This window comes from Arvicola amphibius, chromosome 9 (genome assembly GCF_903992535.2).
Source record: "Arvicola amphibius chromosome 9, mArvAmp1.2, whole genome shotgun sequence".
Classification (NCBI taxonomy): domain Eukaryota; kingdom Metazoa; phylum Chordata; class Mammalia; order Rodentia; family Cricetidae; genus Arvicola; species Arvicola amphibius.
The window spans coordinates 124,432,866-124,443,502 of record NC_052055.2 but is presented as its reverse complement, the minus strand read 5'-3'; the positions used below and the strand labels follow the sequence as shown (position 1 = coordinate 124,443,502).

The 10,637-nt window shown below is 49.2% G+C and overlaps 1 protein-coding gene across 1 annotated transcript; it reads right to left on the bottom strand.

Annotated features, from left to right (window-relative positions):
- Positions 1-5,982: 5,982 nt before the first annotated feature.
- Positions 5,983-10,040, bottom strand: LOC119822489 (H-2 class I histocompatibility antigen, Q10 alpha chain-like). Its single transcript, XM_038341863.2, has 8 exons — positions 9,901-10,040; positions 9,429-9,698; positions 8,947-9,222; positions 7,202-7,477; positions 6,958-7,074; positions 6,748-6,780; positions 6,543-6,590; positions 5,983-6,402 (listed from the first exon to the last, which is right to left on the bottom strand). The coding sequence occupies exons 1-8, from the start codon at positions 9,971-9,973 to the stop codon at positions 6,398-6,400; spliced, it is 1,098 nt and encodes a 365-aa protein (XP_038197791.1). The 5' UTR covers positions 9,974-10,040; the 3' UTR covers positions 5,983-6,397.
- Positions 10,041-10,637: the final 597 nt, after the last annotated feature.

Sequence of the window (10,637 nt, the reverse complement as noted above, 5' to 3'; positions counted from 1 at the left end):
GGAGATTTCCTCCACCCAGATGGAGACAGTGACAGCAGACCAAGGAAAACATCTATCTGCGGTCAACTTGGTGAGCTCACTGGTCCCTCACAGGAGCCTGGGTGAGTCGGGTATAACCACTGACAGCCACTCCAGTGCGCATGTCCACTCACAGCTGCACCACTGCAGTCCCCTGCACAGCTCCCAGCAGCTCCACTCCACAGTCTCCTCTCCCTCAGGAACTGCAGCTGGTTTAACCCTGAGAGGGAAGCGCTACATTGTGTCAGCTCCGTGAACCTGTAGCTTCTTGTGCTTCCTGCTCCTCATCAGCTCCTCCTGGCTCCAGCAGGAGGAAGAATTTTCCAGAGGAAAATTCACAGTCACCTCCCTCTTCTACGGAAGCTCCCTTTGTTAATGCAATACCAACCAGGTCAAGGGTTGGTGTGTCAAGTGCAGCCCCAGGTCCCCTCACACTGAAGTCAGAGTCACCTGACTTTCCCCTCAGAAAGGCTTCCCCCCCTCCGCCCCGACTTCTTCCCTCATCTTCTTCTGTCTTTAATATGTGATCTTATATTTTATTCACTCACTATATACTTATTTTGTATGAATATTTGCTGTGGTCAGGGTACTGGAAGTCATCATCCCTCACAAGATTATCACCTTTTTTGCTCACCATACATCTCTGCTAAGGCTCCTGGAGCTCCTGACTGGAAGTCACAAATCTAGAACAGAAAACCGCGGAGGCCAGAACCTGGAGCAGGGGATGAAGGAATTTCTACCTCTGGTGAGCCTCCCCCCCCCCTTTTTTTTTTTTTTTTTTGTTTTTGAAGACAGAGTTTCTCTTTGTTGTTTTGAAACTTTTTCTGGAACTTGCTCTGTAGACTGGGCTGGCCTTGAACTCATAGAGATCTACCCACCTCTGCCTCCTGAATGCTGGAATTAAAGGCATTCACCACCACTACCCAGCATTTCCCCCTTTTATCTTACTTTTACTCTCTTTAAAGAATTTATTATATTTAAACTATTTCTTCTTTTTTTAATGACTGTCTATACCCATTTGCTTTTCTTTCTTAAGTCTATGCCATTGTTAAACACACTGAAACCTGTTTAGAGTTTTTTCCATCTGGAGCCCTTTTACTGAGTATCTTTAATCTTTTTTGACCATGTGAGTAAACTTTAAAGCACTATGCTACAGCTGGGTCCCCCTCATGGTTCTATTGACTGGCTCCGCCCACTCTCAGGTTGTGAAAGCCAAACCTAATGCTCGAGGCCTGGTTGGAGGACCCTGACTGAGAACTGTATTCAACCCCAGAGCTCTAGAATGCCACTGCTCACTTGCAGCTGGCAATTTCTTTTCTGTTTTTTTCCCCTGAGATAGGGTTCCTCTATGTGGCTTTGGTGTCTGTCCTGGAACTAGTTCTTATAGACCAGGCTGGCCCCAAACTGACAGTAATCCACCTGCCTCAGCCTGTCAAGTACTGGGATAAAAGGCGTGTACCACCACTACCTGGTGGCTTATGATTTCCAGTTGGGAGGGAGGCAGAACATAAATCCAGTAGGACCCGATTCAAGAAGAAACCCTGTAGATCCCTCCTCTCTGCCCATCCTACAATCCAGGTTAGATTCTGAAAGATGGGAAAGAAGGAGAGGAACTTCAGGGAGGGGCCTGGAAGGAGGCAGGAGCTCAGGGGACTGAAGCTCATGTTCTCATCCCACAGTCTCCTGAGTGCAGGGGCCTAGTTGGGCCTTGAGGGGACAGGGATGGAAAACACTCAGGGACCCCGAAGGAGAATGAGACAGGCACAAGAACAGGCCTAGTCCTCCATACTAACTAAAAAGACAAGAATTAAACACAGAAGACAGGGGAAAGAGCCACAGCCAGGACTGACCCAGGTTGACCTGTCACAGCAGCCTTGACAGGACAAGGTTGTGGCCATCCCAGTGTCTCTGTGATCACAGATCTCAGCTTGTGGTTCTAAGTGATGAAGACAACAGAGCCAGGAGGTGACAGAGCTGAGGAGTGACCATGTCGCAGCCAACAACGGACTGAGCTCCACCTGGGCACAACCCTGTTCTCACTCAGCTCCCACAGCCTCAACCTGTCCCACCAGATGCACACAGCATAATGAACACAGATTCTGGAAGGTTCTCCATGCTGCTATTTATTTCCTCCACCAAAACAGTAATATTCTCCCCTTTAATTTACAAACCAATCAGTCTTTCCTTTTCTTTCTTTCTTTCTTTCTTTCTTTCTTTCTTTCTTTCTTTCCTTCCTTCCTTCCTTCCCTTCCTCCTCCTCCCCTCCCTCTCCCCTCCCCCTCCTTGGAAAGTAATTTAGGTCTAAGACATTGGACTCACAAAATAGGATCAATATGAAGTATTTTCTCTGAATTTGTCAAATGCAAATGGACTAGATATTGTTGATGCATTTATTGCCTGTATATATTGTATATAGTTATTGTACTTATTTCTACAGTTTTTCTTATATTAGTTACAGCCTTTTTTATTTTACACAAAAGGGGAAGTATATTGATATTTCATTGGTATTTTTTTAAATAAAGATTATCTGAAGAACAGAATGCAAAACAGCAATGTTAGTTAGCCATACAGGCCAGGCAGTGGTGACACGCACCTTTAATCCCAGCAACCACACTAGCTAGCCATAGAGGCCAGTCGGTGGTGGTGCACGCCTTTTGTTTGGTTGGAAGAGTCACCTCAGCCCCTATCATCCTTATCCAAAGAGTCTGGAATGTTTAATTTAACCCATCCCCGTTAATCTGTGCATCATCATGAGGTTGTTGCCTACCAGCAAAGTTTCAGTGCATCTGTCTGCATCTGTCTCCAGCAGCGGCTCCATGGCTTCTCCTTGACTCCGCCCTCCTTTCTCCCAGCATTCAGTATAGTTTTCTCCACCTAGCTAAGTTCTTCCCTGCTATAGGTCCAAAGCAGCTTCTTTGTTCATTAATGGTAATCATAGCATACAGAGGGGAATCCCACATCAATTGTCTATTAAAGTGATTGATTTAAAAGACTGCCTTTTTTTTCTCTTTTGCTATATATTTACAAGAACAGGATGGAGAAAACTTTGGCTTCGTGCTGCCTGCGCATTGCAACGCTCAGTGTGTTGAAGGCGTCGATGGAAAATTCTTCCCCGAGGGATGCTCAGCAGCCCCACCTTGTGTCAGTGTCTTGTACAGCAGCCATGAGAACGAAATCGTAACCAGTTTCCTCAATCTAAAAATTATCGTTATATGGATGATACCTTACTGGATGTTTCAGATGCAGATTCCTTAGAAAAAATGTTTGATGAAATAAAGAGAATTTTGTTTTGCTAGAGATTACAAATTGCTCCTGAAAAAATACAAAGAAGAGATTCTATCAATTGTCTAGGATAAAAGATAGGTTTACAGAAAATTCAACCACAGAAAGTACAAATCAGGAGAGATCAATTATGAACCCTTAATGATCTTCAGAAGTTGCTAGAGATATTAACTGGCTACAGCCTATAATTGGATTAATTATACAAGAGCTAAGTAATTTATTTCAAATCTTAGAAGGTGATAAGGTCTTAAATTATCCAAAAAAATTATCATCTGAGGCTGAGAGAGAATTGGCTCTGGCAGAGAAGACATCACAAGATGCACATGGGGATCACCTGGATTTAGACCTTGATTTTATCCCAGTCGTTATTCCTTCTACTCACTTTTATAAAGAAATTCTCCTTTTTTGCTGTTATTTTTTGTTTTCAGGACAGGGTTTCTCTGTGTAGCTTTGGAACCTGTCCTGGCAATCTCTCCGGAGCCTTGGCCTCACCAAGATCCACCTGCCTCTGCCTCCCAATGCTGGGATTAAGGCCTGCACCACCACTGCCTGGCTATAAAGGAATTCTTTTTTAAATTTTTATTTATTTATATATTATGTATACAATATTCTGTCTGTGTGTATGTCTGCAGGCCAGAAGAGGGCACCAGACCTCATTACAGATGGTTGTGAGCCACCATGTGGTTGCTGGGAATTGAACTCAGGACCTTTGGAAGAGCAACCAGTCCTTACTTTTAACTGCTGAGCCATCTCTCCAGCCCCTATAAAGGAATTCTTAAGCAGAGAGAAGATAATGATTTAGAGTGGATATTTTTAGCACACAGAGTAAAGAAATAAAGACCTATGGCCAGGCAGTGGTGGTGCACACCTTTAGTCCCACCCCTCAGGACGCAGAGGCAGGCAGATCTCTGTGAGTTTGAGGCCAGCCTGGTCTACAAAAGCTAGTTCCAGGACAGGCTCCAAAACTACATTGAAACCCTGTGTCAAAAAAACAAAAAACAAAAACAAAAAACAAACAAACAAAAACAAGAAAAAGAAATAAGGACCTATAAAGACAAATTTTCTGAAAGGAAAAATAGGACTTCATCAATTAGCAGGAACAGACCCAGCTGACAATCTGGTATCTTTTACTAATGGTGAAATTGCCTCAGTATGGGCAGAACCCTGGCAAAGAGCTTGCAGTAATTGTTTTGGGAGGGATTAACAACAAATATCCCCAAAGCAGGAGACTTCAGTTTATAAAAAAGATCTAATTGGATTTGCCTTCATATAAAGAAAGGAACACCAATTCCTGGAGCCCCTACATTCTATAGGGATGCAGATAAATCAGGAAAGGCAGATTATGTCACGTGCAGCCCCAGGTCCCCTCACACAGAGGTCACAGTCACCTGAGCTTTCCCCGCAGAAAGTGCCCCCCATTCTCCCCTCATCTTCCTTCTGTCTTTATCATGTGATCTTATATTTTATATGTATCTTTTATTCATTCATGATATACTTATTGGGTATGAATGTTTGCTGTGGTCAGCACTGGAAGCCATCATCCCTCAGAAGACAAAGATGGCAGCATCATGACAGAGATCACCTCCTTGGTCATCAGACGTCTCTGCTAAGGCTACTGGAGCTCCTGACTGGACATCACAAAGCTAGAAGAGAAAACTGTGGGGGACGGAACCTGGAGCAGGGGATGAAGGAATTTCCATCTCTGGCATTCCCCACAATCTTTTTATTTTAATTTATGAAATTTACATCTGTGAGTGTTTTCTTGCTAGTAGTGTTTGTGTACCATTTATCTGCGTGATGTCCATAGGGGCATTGAATGTCATGGAACAACAGTTATGGATTGTTATGAGCTATCAGGTGGGTGCTGGGATCTGAACCAGGGTCCTCTGCAAGAGTAGCAAGTGCTCTCAAGCCCAGAGCCATCTCTTCAGTCCCTGGATCATGTTTTTTTAATAAACATAAATCTAAAGTAGGCTCAGCCTGTAAATCCTTGAGTCTCCACTGGAGGCAGCACCAGGATTCCCAAAGGCAGAGAGGGAGAGGGGACCTTGGGCAGAACACAGGACAGATCTGAGATGAGACCCTGTGGATCCCTCCTCCTCTCTGCCCATCCTACAACCCGGGTTAGATTCTGATAGATGGGAAAGGAGGGAACCTCCAGGGAGGGGTCTGAAGGGAGGCAGAAGCTCAAGAGACTGAAGTTCATGTTCTCATCCCACAGTCTCCTGAGTGCATGGGACTAGTTGGGCCTTGAGGGGACAGAGATGGAAAATACCTCCTACTGCTGTCACTCAGGGACCCCACAGGATAATGAGGCAGACACCACTCACAGGAGCAAGAACAAGCCCAGTTCTCTATACTAACTAAACAGACAAGAAATAAACACAGAAGACAGGGGAAAGAGCCACAGCCAGGACAGCAACCCTGACTGTCACACCAGCCCTGGAGGCTCATAATCCCAGGGACAGGACAAGGCTCTGGCCATCCCAGTGTCCCTGTGATCACAGATGTCAGCATGTGGTTCTAAGTGATGAAGAGAACAGAGCCAGGAGGTGACAGAGTTGACCAGTGACCTTGTCAAAGCCAACAACGCACTGAGATCCACCTGGGCACAGCCCTGTTCTCACTCAGCTCCCACAGCCTCATCCTGTCCCCCCAGATGCACACAGCACAGAACACAGGTTCTGGGAGGTTCTCCATGATGCCATTTATTTCCTTCACAAACTCTATCTCAACTATTTAATTTAGCTGCAGATCAACCTGTCAGATCAACGATATTAACAATCAAGTTCACATTCAGATTCTTATTTTCAGTGAGGAAGTCAGGGGCTGCAGCTCAGGGCAGCATGGAGGAGACAGGATGGAGATGTCCCCTCCTGTCTGCAGGAACAGGAAGGTTGGCTGTGAAGGAAACAGGGCAGTGCAGGGACAGGGTCAGGTAAGCAGGGGTGGGCTGGGCTCCCAGTTCTTCACACTGAGCCCCTAGGATCACAGGGAACATCAGACACTATTGCTGAGAGTGAACTGAGGGGCTCTGATGTCACAGGAGAGACCTGGACACATCATCTGTCACTCCATCCACACCAGGCAGCTGTCTTCACGCTACAGAACAAGAGTCGTGAACAATCACGGTGAAGACAACATCCCAACAACCCACCACTCACTTAAACATGATTCTGAGAATTCCTGAAACCCAATCATGTCCAATTTGTTCCTCCCCAAATCAGTCCCAAGAGTTTCACCTTTCCAGTCTGGGAGAGACACATCAGAGCTCTGGTCACTGTCCCTGTCTAGGGTAAAAATATATGTATTCATGGGAAGGTAAAAACTTGACCCCTAGAAGATTTGCTGGAGGAGCTATTATGTGTTACCAAAGCTATTATGTGTTCCCAAATACACCAGCTCCACCCCACAGGCCTCAGGAACAATCCTGCTCCCCATTCTTACCTGAAGCTGGAGCATAGTTCCCTCCTCTTCCACCTGTGAGAAAAAAAGCTGTGAGAGACCAGGGAAAACCCTGACCCTAGGAAGTTTCCAGAACTGACAGCAGACCCAGGTTAGAGACAGCAGCAATGAGGGGTGTGGATGTGTTTCCCATTAATGAGGCTGAGCACACTTCTAAAAGAGGCTGAGAACTCAGACCCTGCCCTTTCCTACCTGTGTTTTTCCTCCTCTTCCTCACAACAGCCACCACAGCTACAATGATGGTCACAGCTCCAAGAAGAACCAGACCAGCAATGACGGCCATGATGGGGACCATGGACTGAGGAGGCTCTGGGAAGGGAAGGATAGGAAGGGAAGGTGAGGGTCATGACCCCAGCTCTCAGCCCTGACCCTGCTCAGGGTCTGTAGAAGACTCCAGTTTTCCCTGACCCCAGATCTGCACCCACTCCCTCCTTACCCCATCTCAGGGTGAGGGGCTCAGGCAGCCCCTCATGGTACACATGGCATGTGTATTTGTGCTCCTCCCCAGAAGGCACCACCAGAGATGCCCACTTCTGGAAGGTTCCATCCCCAGAAGGTCTGGTCTCCACCAGCTCCATGTCCTGAGTCTGTTCCTCTTCCTCTCTTTGCCAGGTCAGGGTGATGAAGGCAGGGTAGAAACCCAATGCCCAGCACCTCAGGGTGACATCACCTTTAAGTCCGGGATGATGGGTTACATGTGCCTTTGGGGGATCTGTGTAGAAGATTTAAGAAATTCCACAATCAACAAGATAAACTGAAATGTGCAAAGTTAAATCAGTAATGACAATGAACTATGTGACAGTTTGAACACTCTGTCATCAGTGAGCTGCAAGTAGAGCTGGTCCCCTCATCACAGAACTGCACAGTTTCCTGAGAAGACTCAGGAGCTAAGAGGGAATCCACATGAACCAGCAGGTCAACATGGTCTTCCTTATGTGATGTTATATAGCATAAGTTAGGTAGTAAACAAATGGAGGAATGGAAAATAATTAATTTATACAGTGATTAAATTCATATCAAAATAAGAAATTAAGAGGCACGGGCTGCACGAAAGGTGCCACCAACTTCTGCTGCCACCATTGAGGCACAACCGCTGTGACCAACTTTACTGTCCATCCAAGTGAACAGCCATCACCACAGTGAGCAGTAGAAATGTGGTGAACCTGACACTCAGCCAGAGAAAATGACTCCCCAATCCCTTCCTCTGGGAGGACAAGATACCAGGTATTGTCACCCAGGATCCCTGAAGTGTGCTGTGGAGCCCAGTGCAGCACTCACTGGGACTCAGTGGTGCTCACAGGGTGTGTGGATCTTCCCTGTCACTCCAGTCCTGGAGTTGCAGATGACCCTGTCTCTGAGGAAGTTCAGTTCCTAATTCACTAGGGCAACACTGTAACTTGTTGGGGCTGAAGGAGAGCAGGGGTCTCTGTGAGGTTAATTCTTGCAGGAAATAGTCTAAGCTCTCAGGAATCTTTCTCATTTAAAGGGAACCCTGATTTAACTTGTCTAATTCTCCAGAGTATCAGTCCCCAATACACCTGTGGAGACTGATACACATAACACAAGGGGAGGGAGAAACAGTATCACCCCAGTGAGGAAGAAAAACTCACTAAAAGCAAAATGACAACTTAAAAAAAAAGAATTAAAGAAAAACTCTCCCCAATTTAGTATTTGTCCAGGGCACCCCGTAAGTTCCCACGAGACCATTCTAGAAAGAGATAGAATTGGGGTGTGGGAGGGATGCAAACCTCACACAGAGGAATCTGGGAGAATGTATTCTTTGGAAAGTTCTAGAAACTGGGGGAAGCAGCCTAGGGTAGGGGCGTCCATGTCTCCCATCAGGTGAAGGAGACTCCGGTCCTGGTGTGTAAGGGCTGACACACTCAGATGACAGGACTCAGTGTCCACAGACACTGGGTGTGGGTAGAGAACCCGGCCTGGGAGAGGCCACGGCTGACAGGGGCTGCAGACTGAAGGAGCCACTGTTGGTGATGTCGGGATCCTCTCTCCTCCCTCCTGAGACAGATGTGGAGCTGTTCAGGGAGAAGGCTGAGCCCTGGGAGGTCAGTGCAGTCCCTGCCATGCTGGATCAGGAGACCCAGGGACCCTGTTTGCCCTCAGAGACAGGGGCATGACCCCAGTGAGGGTTTCCTCTCCCTCAGGACTGAGCCCAGCCTGAACCTGTGCGCAGCAGTGTGTCCTTCCCGTTCTCCAGATGTCTGAGCAGAGACTCCACACACCGGCTCTCCAGGTAAGCCCTGTATCTCTCTGCAGCACCGGTCTGCTCCCACTTGCGCCGGGTGATCTGCGCCGCTGTGTCCGCAGCCGTCCACGTCGTCAGGTCCTCGTTCAGGGCGATGTAATCGCGGCCATCGTAGGCTTCCTGACGGTAACCACCGAGGAGGCGCCCGTCCGACCCCACGTCACAGCCGGACATCCCCTGGATGGTGTGAGAGCCTGCGGGGACCCCGCGGTCAGCCCCGCCCACCTGCCCCGCCCCCGTCACCCACGCCCGCAGCCCCGCCCACCCGCGGACTCCAAACTGAAAGGGAACCGGGTCCGGTCCCCGCTCTCCTCCCGAACCTCGGACCTGGGACCCGGGGCGACTCCGGCCCGTGCGTAAGGACACGGAAGGTTCGTGACCTCCAACCGCGGTCACTCACCGCCCTCGCTCTGGTTGTAGTAGCCGAGCGCGGTCCTCAGGTTCACTCGGAAAGTCTGCTGGTTGCTCCTGGCGATCTGTGTCTCCCTCTCCCAAAACTCAGGCCCCTCCTGCTCCACCCATGGCGCCCGCGGCTCCATCCTCGGAGTCTCCTCGTCGCTGTCGTAGCGCACGAACTGCGTGTCGTCCACGTAGCCGACAGAGATGAACCGGGGCTCCCCGAGGCCGGGCCGGGACACGGCGGTGTGGAAATACCGCATGGAGTGCGAGCCTGGGGGCGGTGCGCGGTGAGACCCCGACCCTGCTCCCGGGACCCCGGGCAGGAGCGCGGGCCCGGAGGGAGCAGGGCGGGGATCGGGACGCGGGTGGGGAAGGGGCGGGAGGGTCCGGCTGGGCCACGCAGGGACGCGGCTTCCCCGGTGCCGCCCCCGCCCTCCCCGCAGACCCCGTTTCCCTCCCGACCCCGCACTCACCCGCGCGGGTCAGGGTCCGGGCCAGGGCGGCCGCCAGCAGCAGGAGCAGCGTGCGTAGGGCCATCGCCCCCATCTCAGATCCGGGCCGACTCTGAGTTCCGCGGACTCCGCGGACTCCGTGGACTTTATAACCTGTAATCTGGGCGACGCTGGTTGTTTCTCTTGGATCTCGCCACCCAATGGGAATGAGAATCGCCAAGTTGTCATCAATTTCCGGGCAGAAGGACCTGACCCAGGTAAGGAGCTGGAGAAGTGAAACTGGGGACACGCTTGTCCACCCAGACCTCACCTGCCTGGGACTAAGACTTTGAACCCTGTGCTGCGGGATGGAGCGCTGTTTGTCATGGTGTCTCTGAGCCGCCTAAGACCAACTGCTCCTCAGGTTCGTCAGGATGAAACCTAAGAGCATAAAGTTTCCAGGTAAAATACACACAGCACTTAACATGAATGTTCATGCCGGGCGGGGGTGGGAGCGGGGGCTTTAATCCTAGTTCTTGAGAGGCAGAACTAGGAACAGTTCTCTATGAGATAGAGAACTGCTCTGTAAGATAGAGGCCAGCCTGGTGTACAAGAGCTAGTTATAGGACAGCTAGGGCTGTCACACAGAGAAACCCTGTCTAGAAAAACAAACACAGCAACAAAGAATGTTCACAGAAACTGGTGCTGTTGGAGCCCTGCAGAGTGCATGGGGCTATGACTGGAGCTTTTACAGCTCTGGCCAAGCACTTTTTGACACA

Excerpts from the sequence above, each read along its gene's own strand:
- LOC119822489 (XM_038341863.2), bottom strand. The coding sequence starts at position 9,973 with ATGGGGGCGATGGCCCTACGCACGCTGCTCCTGCTGCTGGCGGCCGCC. Across the intron at positions 9,699-9,900 it reads CCGGACCCTGACCCGCGCGG|GCTCGCACTCCATGCGGTAT; the intron begins GTGAGTGCGGGG and ends CACCGCCCCCAG. Across the intron at positions 7,075-7,201 it reads GCCCCTCACCCTGAGATGGG|AGCCTCCTCAGTCCATGGTC; the intron begins GTAAGGAGGGAG and ends TTCCCTTCCCAG.